At 33.7% G+C, this 16,258-nt stretch overlaps 1 protein-coding gene across 2 annotated transcripts; it reads left to right on the top strand.

Annotated features, from left to right (window-relative positions):
* Window positions 1-9,150: 9,150 nt before the first annotated feature.
* Window positions 9,151-14,638, top strand: LOC132056916 (aldose reductase-like). 2 transcript variants are annotated; one of them, XM_059449322.1, is made up of 9 exons: window positions 9,153-9,493; window positions 11,291-11,341; window positions 11,839-11,912; window positions 12,023-12,110; window positions 12,193-12,399; window positions 12,478-12,549; window positions 13,091-13,327; window positions 14,124-14,333; window positions 14,594-14,638. In XM_059449322.1, the coding sequence occupies exons 1-9, from the start codon at window positions 9,353-9,355 to the stop codon at window positions 14,594-14,596; spliced, it is 1,083 nt and encodes a 360-aa protein (XP_059305305.1). In that variant the 5' UTR covers window positions 9,153-9,352; the 3' UTR covers window positions 14,597-14,638. The 2 variants fall into 2 exon arrangements, with proteins under 2 accessions (XP_059305306.1, XP_059305305.1); XM_059449323.1 differs by lacking the exon at window positions 11,291-11,341 and having other exon boundaries at window positions 9,151-9,493.
* Window positions 14,639-16,258: the final 1,620 nt, after the last annotated feature.

Raw genomic sequence — 16,258 nt, 5'->3', positions numbered from 1 at the left:
CACAAGAGATCTTTTATAATAAGCACGAACATGACATGCAAAAAAATAGGCAATCAAGCTAAGCACTGAAGACTCAATCTTTAGCTCTTATCCACTTTTAAACGAGTATTTCAAGAGTGATGAGAACATATAATCACAAACAAGACAGGTAATAAGCATAGAAGCAATAAATAAGCGACCTCATATCCCAACAACTAACACAAATCAATCTATGCTATCAGCTAATGCCCAAAGCGTGGCATTCAGACAGGACTACACAATCGAAATTACACAAATACCCATATCATGGAACCGGTACCCGATACAATTGCTCGTCACCACACAATTATCGGTACCCCCTTAATTTAACCCATTATCCCCTCTTATTAATCTAATTTAAACCTAACATGACACTTACGTTAAGGTTCATAGTCTCAACATGCCTGGCTTGAAGTCCGAAGCTTAAGCGATCACCACACGGTCTTGCCCTTTTTCAAAACCTTTGAACTATCTCAAACTGTTCAAATACCAAATCTACGTAAGTACACGAGTCAGTAGTCACCCATATTGCTATGATAATAATTCGGGTAAAAAAAAGTCACCCAAAAAGCCAATCTTGAGCCCCGAAGGTCAAAACTGTAATTTCATTGTAAAATCGAGTTCAATATAGTCAAAATCATATTATATGAGGTTAAACGAATCTAATGGTATCCATATTGTTATACTTTGATTCATAACCCAAAAAGGTAATCCTGAGCCCGTAAGGGCAATACTGTAATTTTATTTGTTTACCCATAGTTCAATTAGTCTAAATCCAGAAAACTCATTCAAAAAACCTTCATCTTGATCCTCAAATCCATGGTTTATCGATTTTCAACTTTTGGGTTCAAAACCCCGATTTCCCCAACCAAACACGGGTAAAAACGATAACCAATGAAAATAATCTTGAGGAAACATCAAATAAAGGTTTGATACTTACCCCCTCATTGAGATGAGAACAACGCCGTGAAAATCACCTCAAACGGAGCTTTAGAACTCAAAATATCCTCAAAATACTAAATATTTCGGACTGCTCGATTTTATACACTATCCAGACATTTCCTTCATCGCGACCGCGATGCCACGAGATCTCGAAGGCCAAGTTTTTTCTTAAACCCGATCAATTCTAAATCATCTCAAAAGCTAGTTTCTCAACCAATCACCTAAATCATACCAGAACCTCTCGGGAACCAAATCAACAACTCTACTAAGTCATAAATCATATTTCGAACCTAATGGAATCGACAAAACTTCGAAAAAAATTCATTTACCCCCGGTGTTGACTTTAGTCAAACTTCTTCATTTTTTTTTTGTAACAAATGTAAATATTACAATTAACAAATAAAACCCAATACACTTAAAGAGTACTTAATCACATAACCACTTTCTAGGAAGGGTTCTGTGTAGATTAAGCCTCCAACAGTTCTCTAATTACAAAAAGAACTTCTGAAACAAAGAGCTACATCTAATAGCCGTTTAGACTGTCTAACTGTGTCTAATCTAATTACAAAGTCTTGTTTTATTTGTGTTGTCACTGTATCTGTATTCACTATTGTTGCTCTAAATTGTCTCCAATTCATAGCCTACCAGATATTATATACCACTGCGCCCCAAAGTCTTTGCTATAATTTCCTTGTAGAATTGTCTCCAATGCGTCCTTATTCTAGTCAAAACCTTCTTCACATCACCAGCTGGTAATTGTATACCCATTGATTCATTGCAACAAGAATCTCCTTTGTCCAAACACAATCGGAGAATAGATGCTTTTGTGTCTCCATCACCTTACCCTCACATAGACAACAGTCCGTATCATCCATTGATATGTTTAGTCTGTGTAACCTCTCCTTTGTTAACAGTCTTCCTTGTACAGCAAGCCAAACAATAAACCTATGTCTAGGTTGTAGTATTTTGCTCCGTATCAACTCGCTCTCCTTGCAGCTTTCTCTGGTATCCTATCAGTTGCCCAACAAGTGATGAAGTTATTGCAGCACCTTCAGCATTGATTGGAGTTGTTGCAACAAATTGTTCCAACAGCTAATGAAGTAGTTACAACAATTGCTTGCATATTTTCAGGTTGTTGCAATAATTCAAATGGCTCCATTAGTTGTATGGAATAATTTTGTTGCAACAACCTCAGCAATTGTTTGATTGTTTCAACCAATTGTTGCAATAGCTTCCTCGGTTGTTGGAGAAAGTCAAAACAAATGCAAACCTCTGTTTTCTAAATCATAGAACGACCAAAAGAATAAGAACAACAACACCAAAAATAGAAATTTCACTACCAGACATCACTATTTTAAAATACACAACCACAACAAGAACAACAAATACTCCAAATAAAGGGTTTCTTAGGCTTGCAACAACAAAATAAACTACTTTGAAGAGAAAATCATATTCTTTTTCTTCTTTTTTAGCCAAAAAGATCAATTTCAATTTCAGAAATCCAAACTTGTTTGATACAAGTGAAAGAGGAAAAAAAATACCTGAGAAAAACAGCAGCGGAAAGGAGAAGAGGACATAGAAGACGATCAACAATAGCGACGATCGACAACAGTGGCGAATAGCAACAGAAAAAATGGAGCATGTTTGACAACGTCGATTGAAAGAAGAAGAAGCAACAGTGTGAGAAGCTAGTGAAATAGAGAGAGGAGAGAATTGAACTGACGATTGCCTTTTTCAGTTTAGAAATAAATTGGTCAGGGGGTTTGGGGTTGAAACATGGGGGTTTTGTATTTTATAAAGTTTAATAATTTTTAAATATTATGTTTCTGCCCCCGTTTAATTTAATCACATTTTAAAGGGATCTTTTGAGTTAGTGGCTAGGATGGTCACTAAACTTATAGTAATTGGCCACTATAGTCACTCAACATTATTTGGTCTTACAAACTTAGGACCCAGCTCACCCTAAATCCGATCCAATTCTCGACCCGACCCTCTTGATGTGTTGACTATATAAGAGATGCGTTTAAATTTTAATATCATGTTAACTATTCTATTTTCTTTTCTTTGTTACGAAGTTAAAATTTTAAAATCAATAGGATCCAGAATTAGAGATCTTTCTTTATCCCTATAAAAAATTTGAGAAAAAGGAGAATATCAAGATATCATAATGGATGTAAAATTAATCATAACAACAACACAAATCTGAATATCATCAAAAATTAACTAACAAACAAACAAACAGAAGAACTAAAAACAGGAAAAAAGAAAAGCTGTCAAAACCTAATAAGCGAGTCATGATGGCACCCACACTATCCCCCTAGAGGGCAAATCATCCCCTTAATCACATTCACTTAAAATAAAGACAAGCGAAATTAAAGCCGCAATTATAATAAGAGTCAAATATATATATATATATATATATAAGTAAGTGCGGAAGGACTAAAACAACTACAACCCTAAAACTTGGTCTAAACTCGTACAAAAGCTTCTAATACTAGTACAATATCTGAAATACTGGAATACATGTCTCAAAATACATAAATAGAAAATGTTTGTGAAACCAGAAATAGACAGATAATTAACGGAAGGGATCCAGGGCTGCAGATCCAGCAAGTGGCTCACCCTAAGATCTCCTGATGGAAGGCCTCGGATCAGTCTCGAGGTCATTAACTGGATCCTCGATAACACTCTCAACAGAAAGAGCACCAAAAGCAGTATGAGTACAACACTAGTACTCGTAGGCATCATATGCCGACAACGATTAGATAACGCATATAAGACGAAGAAATCAACAAGTAAACAGACAAGGAAATCAAGTACAGTCACGAAAGCATACTTTAAGTATAAGTTCAGAATGAGTATATCAAACGCCAAGTAAGCATTCATGAGTAAATGAATGAATTTAATGCAATGCAGTGCCACACAGGCCAACTCTCCACTATCGTACACACATGCTAAGGGCTATGCCTCAAAGTCATGAACCATGGGGGACTCGCGAAGTCAATGTACCAAATGCCACACAGGCTACATTCTTACCAATTGCCACACAGGCTATCATTCTTTTCAATTGCCACACAGGCTATCATTCTTATCAATTGCCACACAGATTATCATTCTTATCAATTGCCACACATGCTATCATTTTTTTCAATTAACACGCAGGCTATCACTACTAAAAAACTGCTAAAAATCGACGGATCAAAAACCGACGCACTGGGTCGTTTAAAAAAACCGACGGAAAACCGACTCACAGAGTCGGTTTTTTGTATTTTTAATTATTTTAAATTATTTTAATCAGAAAACCGACGGACAACATCGGTTTTTTTGGCAGAATTTTGAAAATATAATTCCGCCAAAATAAACCGACGTGGGACGTCGGTTTAATTAAAAAAAAAAAAATTAATATAAAACCGACGTCGTACGTCGGTTTTATTTTAAAAAATATTATAAATAATATACAATTCATTTTTTTTTAAAAAAAATAATAAACATTTTTTTTTTTTTTGAAGAAACCGACGGACGTTGTCGGTTTCGTTTTTTTTTTTTTTAATTTTTGGGGTCAAAATCCGGTCAAATGTGCGGAAAAAACCGACGGACGAGTCGGTTTTGTCCGTCGGTTTTTCCATATATTGGCGATAACGGGATTCTTTCCCATTTCAGCTATCCCTCTTCAAAATTAAACCCACCCTCCCCAAACCCTAGCCGCCGCCCCTCTCCCCTCCGCCCGAAACTCGCTTTGCCTCCCATTTCGCCGCCGCCCAACGCCGCCGCTCCGCGCAGCCTCCTTCCCCCTACCCCAAACCCATTTTGAAGGTTAGTTTCTCTTAAATTAGGTAAGATTAAAATTCTTTTTTTTTTTTTTTTTTTTTTTTTTTTTTTTTTTTTAATCTTAGTTTTATTTGTAGATTTTAGGCCTAATGCTCGTCTATTTAGCTTTGTTCAACATCATTTGCAATGTTATTAATGTTGAATTTGTGAAAAAAAGTAAACTTTATTTGCCTAGTTTAATTTACTTGTCATTTTTTTTTTTTTTGGGTTGAGATTGTGCTATATTTCATATTCTTTGTCAATGTATTTGTGTTAGCTTAGTTATCATTCTTTGTAATATTGTTGATGTTGAATATGTGCAAAAATATATACTTTAATTATTTGACTAGTTTTTTTGTTGTTGTTGGATTGTGCTTTTTGTTAGAAACCCATAAGTTATTAGAATTGTTATTGATCATTCTAAATTAGAATGGATTGAGATTGTGCTTTTCAAAGTTAGAATTGTTAAGTTATAGTATTTCTATAACCTCAATACTAAAATGTAGATTTTATTTCTCTAGATTTACTTTTCAATTTTTTAGAATTTGTTGGAATTGTGCTTTTCAAATTAAGTTAGAATTATTAAGTTATGTTAGAATTATTAAGTTATAATATTTCTATAACCTCAAAACTAAAATGTAGATTTTATTTGACTAGATTTACTTTTCAATTTTTAGAATTAAAGTTAGAATCCATAAGTTATTAAAGTTAGAATTGTTATTGAGAATTCAAAGTTAGAATTAGTTGGGATTGTGCTTTTCAAAATTATATTAAAGTTAGAATTTATAAATTATTAAAGTTAAAATTTATAAATTATTAAAGTTAGAATTGTTATTGAGAATCCAAAGTTAGAAATGGTTGGGATTGTTTTCTTAAGTTATATTTTAAGTCAGAATTCTTAAGTTATAATATATTTCTATAACCTCAATAATTTGTGGGTATATTTTTGTAGATGGATCGTATGTGGATGTATAATATGAATAATAGTAATCGTGTGGGTGTACATGATGAATTTGTTGAAGGTGTTGATGGGTTTATCAAACATGCAATGACACTTTACCCTTTTCAAAATGAAGGGGTTATTAGGTGTCCTTGTTCTCATTGCCGGTGTATGAAGTATTTGAAACGGAAGCGGTTAGGGTTCATTTATATAGTCGTGGGTTTAAGCGAGTAAATATTATGTTTGGACTGATCATGGAGAGATCGATGGGGTCAATGGTATATTTTACAATATTGTTGTCGGTGAAAGTAGTGTGTCGCGGGGAATATAGTCACGTCCAATATGATAGAGTTAATGATATGGTTAATGATGCGTTTGGCGTACTCGGGTTTGAACACGAGCAAAATTTTGAGGAACCTCCTAATGAAGAAGCAATGCGCTTCTATCAAGAATTAGAAGAGGCTAGTCATCCACTTTGGGTAGGGAGTCGCATTCTAAGTTGTCTATTGCGAGTTAGAATGATTAACATCAAATCATTGGATCGTTGTTCTTTGAAGTGCTATGGATTCAATGATTAAGCTTAGAGAACTAGTTAGTCCGGAATTCGACATACCTAAGAGTTACTATGAAGCAAAGAGATTTGTTATTGGTTTTCGAGCGTATTTTGGTACTGGTTTTTGTGCGGGTGTGGTTGCGAAAATGCATGATTTGCATCTTTGAAAATTTTCCGGAAAACCGACGGAAAATCGACTCGTCCGTCGATTTTCGGAAATTAATTTTGCAGATTTTCCCGTAAAACCGACTACGTCCGTCGGTTTTCCGGAATTAATGCTTATATTTTACAAAAAAACCGACTCGACCGTGTCGGTTTTATAATTAAAAATAAAAAAATTATATAAAAAAACCGACGCAGTGCGTCGTTTTTTCATAAAATATATATTATTTATATATAAGATAAAAAATCTGAATTTAATAAAACCGACCCTGTCCGTCGGTTTTTTAATTTTTTTTAATTTTTAAAAATATTTGAATAAAACCCGACGGACAACGTAACCGATGCTGTCCGTCGGTAAAAACCGACGTTGTCCGTCGTTTTTCTGAAAGCGAGGCTATTAAAACCGACGGACGTTAAAATGTCGGTTTCCCGTCGGTTTTTGTCAACGGTTTTTTCCGTTTTTTTAGTAGTGTATCATCACTTTCTCACCATCGTAACTAATCATGTATGTAAATGGATGGTAAGTCAATGCATGGAATCAAATATCAACAACATCGCAAAATCATGAAACCAATAGATGCATGTCATGAATGCTGAACACAACTCAAGTCGTTAATATAAACCTCCCCTTTTCATGAGATAAGTGAGATATTAAGTGATAAGGTAAATCGATCAACAATCACAACATATTAGCAAACATGGCGACAAGCCCACATAACACATCCAAACCAAGCCAGTGGATTTATCACCACAACCATACCCGAAGGCCTATCAGTTTTTCCGCGTCAATATTTACCATCTACATACGATTCTCCAATCGAAGTCTAACAAGGGTAAGCCATAACCTACCTCGAAGGCCGAGCGGGAGTCACGAACAATCAAGCCAACGCCTTCCCCTTGCGGAGAGCTTCAGAACGATAAAAGTCTATCAAATAAGTACTCTACGTTAGTATACGAATCTAAGGATACCCATATTGCTATACTTCTAATTTGAACTCTAAATTGACCTTAAAATTGACCCGGGCACACAAGGGCAAAACTGAAATTTTAATTGAAAAATAGTTTACCCAAAGCCTTACTAGTCTAAATCCAAAAAAACCCCATTTAAAAAGCCATCAAATTGATCTTCAATTTCAAGAAAAATCCTCTCTTAAGATTTAGGGCTAAAATCCTCAATTTCACAAACCCAACATAATTACAAGGTTAAATAAATAATTAGACTAGTGGAAAATACAAATTTGGAGCTTAGAATCTTACCCCCAAGAAGAATTGAAGCCCAAAACACCTGAAATCGCCTCCACAAGAGCTCTCAACCCAAAATATGAATTTATGAAATCTAGGTTCATTTTTGAAAATGAAAAGGGGTTTCATCTATGTTATTTCCACTTCAGCGGACCTTTCCTCTCAGGTGTTGGCTCGCACCTGTGGAGAAAAGGCCACAGATGCGATCGTTACTTAAAGTACAAAATGCACAGGTGCAGGGAAGAGTTCGCAGATGCGGCCCTCCCCAAACCCACGTTTTCTCGCACCTGCGGACCAAACCCCGCAAGTGCGGTCACACCAGCATCAGAAAATTCTGGTTTTCACTAAGTCCGGTCCAACACACAAGACTTATTCGGAACCCCATGAACACAACCAAACACGCTAACTCATTAGAAATCACGCTACGAAGTCACTCGCACACTTGGATTTCCCAAAAGAGGTTACGTTGACCTGGTGTTGATCCAAGTCAACTCCAACCAACCAAAACTAACATTTCCAACCAACAACCCAAAACCCAAATAGACGCCTCGAGACCCGAACCAAAGGCTCAACTAAGTCAAAAATAACCTTCCGGACCTAATAGAACTATCAGAATTCGATTTCGGACGCAATTTCCCAAAAGTCAACTATTGGTCAACTCTTTCTCACTTATTCAACTTAGAATACTCTAAAATCGTCAAAAACAAACAAGACTCGCCCGATAGCCTCGGGAACCGCGCCACCCATCCCTGCAAGTCATAAATACAAAAAAGAGACTGCGAAAAAAGTATTTTGAGGAAAAAGAGTAAAATGTCTAAAACGACCAAACGGATCGTTGCAAGCACAAACATTAACACTAGAACAAAATATAGTAAAAAGAGTAAAGAATATGATAAAGGAGAATGAAGCTTACTTTTGCAAGGAGGGAGTAGTAAAATAAGAATGATCTAAGTTAGTAATTACCTATTGAAATCATTAAGGAATAACAAAGTTAATACACCTATAATTTATCTGTTTTTTTTTTTGTCTAAGAATTGAAGAACCATTATGATTCTTCTAGTTAAATGTTATTAAAGTTTAAAGGCATCTCTCATATAATCAACTAATTTAGCGGGTCAGATTTAGAATGAATTGGATCTAATAAATTTAAATATTGATTTTAATGTTTTAATAATTTTTTCTAAAAATTTATAGCTGTCACGTTTTTAAATAGGTATGAAAAATTACATAATGACCATAGAAGTCAATTGAGCAAAATTGAGTGACTTTTAAAGATAAAATAAAATTGAGTGAATATAATAATCGATTTGCATGGCTATCCAAATTAATAACTCTGAATTTTAACCACAGCTAATTAACAGAATCATAATTTGTTAATTCTAACACTTCAAAAGTACCCACAGTTCATTTTCTCGAGAAGCTTCTCCTCATCTATTAAATTTCTCGATCATTCCCGTTTAGAAAAGAGAAAAAGAGAGAGAAAAAGAAGGCAAGAAGACAGTGGTCGAACGTGTCCAAAGACCCTCAAAAACGTCTAGCAAGTGCGAACGTGTCACAACATGCAAAGTTACGTGTACCTTTCCTTAATTCAGCCTCTCCATTTCCCATGCCATATAAATTTCCACAACTAGATAGAGCTGAAACTCCCAAGTAGTGAAAACTAGATAGGGTAAATCAAGAAGAAAAAGATGGCTCAGATGACAATAGACCAACTAGGCGAGAAAGTGGGGGATTTTGGGCTGTTAAGTGGTCACAGGATTCCTGCTATTGGTTTGGGCACTTGGAGAGCTCATAATGCCAGGGACGATGTTTTTACTGCTATTGTTAAGGTACTTGCTCTCTGCTCTTATTCTTTTTGGTTTTCTTGATTTGTGCTGGGTACAAGGATTGTTTCTCTGAAATCATTTATCATGTGTATTGATGGTACTTACAATTTCATTTTGTATGGTATAGATGTATTGTATTGTGTTGTTGGAGTAATGTTGATTGGGTTGACTGTATTGTTTGTAGTCATTTAATAACAATTTTCTTGTTTGATTCGACTGAAGTGTACCATAACTGATAATTTTACTAAAAGATTTATTAATAATTCAAAACTAAATATGATAGGACAATCAATTCAAACTCTTTTTAAAAACATAAAAGAAAAAAATGAGTAAGCACTTATTTATACCCCTCTGTTTCATTTATGTTTTTTAGGGTGTGTTTGGTATGATGGAAAATGTTTTCTTGGAAAACGAGTTTCTTACCTATTGTTTGGTAAGTAAATTTAAAAAATACTGCATTTATATCTGATCTAGCAACACTACGGGGGTGGGATGAGGTGGGAGTGGGGGTTCGGGGTGGCGGGGTAGGATGGTCAAGGGATGGGGTGGGGGCGGGGTGGGTGGGGAGGAGATAATAATTGGAATTTCATTAGGGAACTTGGTTTCCTAGAAGTCATTTTTGTCATTTTTAAGGAACTTATTATTTTTTTTTTAAAAAGAAAATGTTTTCCAAAACATTTTGTCCTACCAAAAATGATCGGTAAACATATTCCGGAAAATGTTTTCCTCCCTAGCAAAATCACACCATTTGTTTGACTAAACATGAAGTTTAAGAAAGTTTGAAAGATTCTTGAATTTTGTGCTTTTAAATGAAAGATGTATGTATACCAAAATACTCTTGTATACCAAAATACTCTTCTAACTTGTGGTCTTAAACGTATGTGATAGTGTGATTTTAGGAATTAAGGAGTTCTTAAATATTTCGAAACATTAGATTCTGTATTGAGAGAGTACTATGAGATAAGGGGTATTTTTTATTTTCTCTTATCTATCTGGGTTCAGTTCAGCATCACAAACTTAATATTTATGTTAAGACACCTAAACTGAAACAGGGGAGTACTAGTTTTATATAAAAACATAAATTTTACTCCCTGCAGGAAATTAGGGTTAAAGTGTTTGGAGTTTGGAGTGTGTAAAGCTAAAGTTTTAGTTGTTAGACACAACATGCTTTTATCTATTTAAATTATGTCAAATATTTATTTAATTATGTCTATATATTTATTTAAAATTATGTCTATAACATAATGTTAGAATTATCTCTGAACTCTTTAAACTATACATATGTTAGGACAGTTACAGCCACTGAATATTTCCTTGGATGCAATCTTTATTAGTTTGGGTAGTTGGTCCCCTTGTTTAATTTAGGGCGTTTATGATCCATTGACATTTTTTTAAGTGATTGCTAGTGTCCCACACCATGCTTTTGTGGGTTCATGTGTGGAGTTAACCCAGAATTCCAATATGTGGATTGATAGTATGTTTTGTGTCACTTTGATAGATGGGCCATCTATTCCGTTCCTTAAATTTTTAGTGGTTTCATTTGGCATCATCATAGTGGAGTGTCTCAGTTTAACTGGCCATAATTGAAAATTTCATAAGATGTTCCCGAGAACCTGTTCTTTGAAAGAAAAAACATGGTCTAGGATCTCTCAGATAATTGGTTTATGAGGGGGGAAAAAAAGGCATAAAGCTACTTCCAGAGGAACGGTTCTCAGATGGTAATCTAAATATAACTTGATTAGCAAATTTGATGATCATGGAAACTTTTTTTTAATGAGAATGCTCTGACTGGCGCTGCAGGCTGGCTACAGGCATGTCGACACAGCGGCAGAGTACGGAGTCCAAGATGAGGTTCTTTTCATATGTGATTTCTCTTTTAAGTTGTTGATCTATATCCAAGTAATATTTTTCTCTACAAGTTGCTTAGCATGTAGGCAGAAGCACATAGAAAAAGAGGCCTACAAATGCTTCTTATGATTCATGAACAAGGATGGATGGAGTATTGCCGCTGGGTTCATCTGACCCCAGTATATTTTAGTCGAAAAATAAATTTGTGTGTAAAAAGTGCTAAAATTGCAACAAATAGTAGGCCTGAACCCATAATTCTACAAATACAATGTGTTCAATGTTCAAAACCTTAAAACTCATAGAGCTTAAATTAAATTCTGGATCTGCCTACAGTAAGGTCCTACACATAGTTTAGAATGTTGTTAGTCCTACACATAGTTTAGAATGTTGCAGAACTGAAGTTTCCAAAACTGACATGCAAGTACGAAATTTTATCAGCTTAAACAGATGTTTAACAGTCTTATTTGTCGTTAACTATTACATCTTTTTTGTTCTTATAGGTTGGTCGTGGAATCCAGGCGGCTATACAGGCAGGACTTGAGAGATCAGCTTTGTTTGTGACATCTAAACTATGGTATTAAAGAAACTATGCTAACTTATTTAGCACCCCTAGTAGTATTTTACATTCAATGTGCATTTAAACAATTATATGTGGATATAAGGAGATTTTATTGGTTGTTCTAGGTGTACTGATTTATCACCAGAGAGAGTTCGACCCGCATTGATGAAGACACTCAATGAACTGCAACAGGATTATCTTGATCTCTACCTGGTACTTCACAATCCCGTCTTTCTGTGGTATTTTGTTCTAGTCTTGAAATCTAATTAAGGAATCTGAACATATTATGTTGAAGATCCATTGGCCCTTCCGTCTAAAGGACGGAGCGAGCAGACCTCCCAAAGCAGGGGAGGTGTCCGACTTTGACTATGAAGGCGTTTGGAGAGAAATGGAGAAGTTAGTGACAGACAAACTAGTACGAGATATTGGAGTATGTAATTTCACAGTCAGAAAACTTAATAAGCTCTTAGATATTGCCCAGATAGTGCCTTCTGTATGCCAGGTTAGTTAGATATTCTTGTATTTCACTTAATGGTCCTCTTTCTTTTTCTTTGTATTTATGGTGATCTTTCGTGCTCAGATGGAGATGCACCCTGGATGGAGAAATGACAAGGTGTTGGAGGCTTGCAAGAAGAATAAAATCCACGTCACAGTAAGTAACTGAAGCTCTGTGCATGACATATATTTACAGTGTAAAGAGGATCGATATTGGACCTAAGTTATGTTCCTTTTGTAGAATAAAGTTTGAAGTAAAAGAAATTACACATGATTTGGTAGCTAACAAGCTTAAGTGTAATGGACTAGAAACGTCATACTTTACCTCTGTACTTGTATATCTAATCTTGAACCCCTAATAATCTTGTTTATTTATAATTTCGCTCGAGCCTACAACGGGCCAATGGTATATAAAGGTGTGGAATGAGCCATTCTACATGTACCTTTTGTCATCTGTTATGTTTCATGGAGCATAAAATTAGAGGTGAATTCAGAATTTATACTTTGATGAGTTCAACATTTAAGATCTTCTTGTTGATTTTATTGCACTTCTGAAATTGTACGTTCAGAATATACTAGTTTTTCATATTTATGCTCCGTGCTGAAGTTATTGAGTCAGTTTAACCCAATAAACAAGGTTGCATCCGCCAATATTGGCGCCACTTAATGCATTTCCATTAACTATCGATGTATGTCAGGCATATTCACCTCTAGGTTCACGAGAAGTTGATCTTGTCCATCATCCGATAGTGGAGAGGGTAGCAGGAAAGCTAAATAAAACCCCAGGGCAGGTGCTTGGGAGGTGGGCTTTACAAAGAGGAACAAGTACAATTCCTAAATCCGATCATTCTGAAAGAATCAAAGAGAACATTAAAGTGTTCTCATGGGAAATTCCAGAGCTAGATTTCAAAGCTATCTCTGATATCCCAGATCAGGTAGTTTTCTCGTCATTTACTCTTTCCATCCCAATTTATTTCAATTTATGTGATGGTATTTGACTGGACATAATGTTTGAGGAAAAAAAAGAACTTTTTGAAACTTATGGTAAAAAATAAGCCTTAAAGAAATATGTGGCTATAAATCATTTTATAGAAGGTAAAATGAAAAATGTAAAGTTAAATTGTTACTAAATATAGAAAGTTAATTCTTTTTTGAACCGACTAGTAGATTTTAAGCATCATACTACAACGTTGCCTGTTGGTTTCACTTGTATCAAGTGTTGAATTTTGAGGAAAGTTATATGTCAATGCACTGTTAATTTACCATGTAGTTATTGAATTTTACATTTACAGTAGAAGTTATTATTTGTTGTCACATTTAAGTAATTGAATTTGACCTACTATAACACTACTCACTATAAGAAGAAAACTTATCCATCAAGTTGAATTCACTATTGTAGTGGATGATATTTGTGACTTCTCTAGTAGAGTCAAAAATAGTTTTTTGACTTTACTAATATAATGGTTAAAATCCAGTGACATTGTGACTAAATTAGCATGGACTTAGTTATGGTGGGTAAAGGTTGATTGTAGTGTTATAAAAAAGTAGTTATTTTTATGAAAGTAATGCTGTAGACTTGTAGCGTGTAGTGTGTAAATTTCCATGATGGAAATATGGCAAAAGAGAGTTTTGTGAACTTAATGATATATTGGATAAAGTTTGGTGACCATACGCGAACCTTGATGGAAAAAATGCAGGATTTATCTAAGTTACTATTCTTTCTTTGTGCAGATGCGAGTACTAGATGGGGAAGAGTTGTTCGTCAACAAGACTGATGGGCCTTTCAGAAGCGTTGCAGATATTTGGGACCACGAAGTTAAGTTTTCCTTTAGTTTACAACTGCGTTCTTGTAATATATATATTTCTCCCTCTAATAAATTATTGAGTCCTCTTTTGTTGAAGAAACTGGTGCTCTTTATTGGGACCATGTTTGAAAGGAAGAGCCCGTTTGGATTGGCTTATAAGTTGCTTTAAAAAGGTTTGTTTTTTTTTTTGAGTGTTTGGTTGGGTTTAAAGTCGTTTTGTCTTAAAATAAAGCTCAAAAAATAATTGGTCCATTTGATTTAGTTTATCTAAAGCACTTATAGTGAAAACGACTTATAAGCCAAAAAAATAAGTTAGATTACCCTAGTTTATTTTTTTTAGCTTATAAGCTGCAAACTGCAGCTTATAGGCATAAGCCCATCCAAACAGGCTCGAAGTAGAGTTGTAATTGAAGTTTTTGTAATTGACTAGAGGGCCTATGCCAGTGCTGTGCATGGGTTAAACATTTTGGACTATAGTGTATTTATGTATATGTAGTTGTGTTTAGATAGTGATTATATATATATATAAAATAAAAATACATAAGTTTGTATTTTTTTTATCGATATATATATATATATATATTATGTTTAAAATACGATTAATATAACATTGTAGTTTGTGCTTCGTATTTAAAATTTTATTATATTTGTGTTTACTACGAAAATTTATTGATATTTTTTAAAAGAGAAGATTTGTTTAAAAGAAAATTATTTTTCTCGCTTTGAGATAAAATAATAGCAATATTTAAGCATCAGTTGATATTTTTAATTTTAATTCGATTAATTTAAAGGTGTAAAATATTTATTATATTTTATTAAATTTTGATTTGGATAATTTTAATTTAAATTATTAAATTAATTTTACATGTTTAAAATGAAATAAAGTAGAAATTGATTTTCTATTTAAACGAGAAAATGCTATTTTTTAATTTTTGTTAAATATTCTCGGTTTAGCTCATTTTACTTGTCATATTGTCTTTTGCATGAATTTTTAAGGAAACGTGAATTAAAATTATAATTTGACTAATTTACTTTATTCATTATTTGATCTTCATTTCATATTAATCTCTTTTCACATTTATTAGAGTAAGAATAAAAATAAAAAAGTAATTAAATTTTATCTTATTTTAAAATATAAATATTTTAAGTATATTTATTTGAGTAAACATAACAAATAAATGATATGGCGGAATAGCAAATACAGTAATTAAATATTTTGAAGAAAAGTAATAATATGGGGTTTATGTTTTTTGTTGTACAATGATTTCATTTGCTCCCACTAATGGGATAATACGCATGTGGCAATGAATTCACTATTATTGACTTGATGGGGATATTTTGGGAATTACATGAATATTGTTTGATTTTTTAATATATGGGGTGCAGATTTTTTTTTTTAACATTGCTTTTTTTTTTTCTTTCTAATATGGGTTTTACTCTTTTTTCATGAGTTTGGAGAGAGTGGGGTCCGCTTTTTTAAAAAAAAAAATATTGCTTGGCGTTTTAAGTATGGGGTCCACCTTTTTTTTTTTTTTAAGAGTGACTGACGACGAAACATGGGTAAACCGATGCTTCTATATAGTAGAAAATAGAAATATAATAAAGTAATTCTATCTATTTTTTTGAAGAGTTGGTAATATAAAGTATAAAATGTCATTTTTTTTGCCCTTAAATAAAAAAATGGGTGGGACTACAAAGGATTTTTTTTGCCCTTAAATAAAAAAGTAAGACCGAACACGGACGACGATCTTGCCTCTATAAACCGGCTCTTCTATATAGTAATAAAGTAATACATATATTATGTTCAAAACACGATTACTATAACATTGTAGTTTGTGCTCCGTATCCAAAATTTTATTATATTAGTGTTTGCTACGAATATAAAGTTGGCAAAAATTTATTACTACATTTTAAAAGAGAAGACTTATTTAAAAGGAAACTATTTTTCTCTCTTTGAGATAAAACAATAACAATATTTAAGCATCAGTTGATACTTTGAATTTTGATTCGATTAATTTAAAGGTGTAAAATATTCTATTGTTAATATATGTAGATTGGGCC

Source organism: Lycium ferocissimum, chromosome 5, assembly GCF_029784015.1.
Source record: "Lycium ferocissimum isolate CSIRO_LF1 chromosome 5, AGI_CSIRO_Lferr_CH_V1, whole genome shotgun sequence".
NCBI classification, from domain to species: Eukaryota; Viridiplantae; Streptophyta; class Magnoliopsida; order Solanales; family Solanaceae; genus Lycium; species Lycium ferocissimum.
The sequence above is the reverse complement of the archived record's forward strand: the minus strand, read 5'-3'. Positions and strand labels throughout refer to the sequence as shown.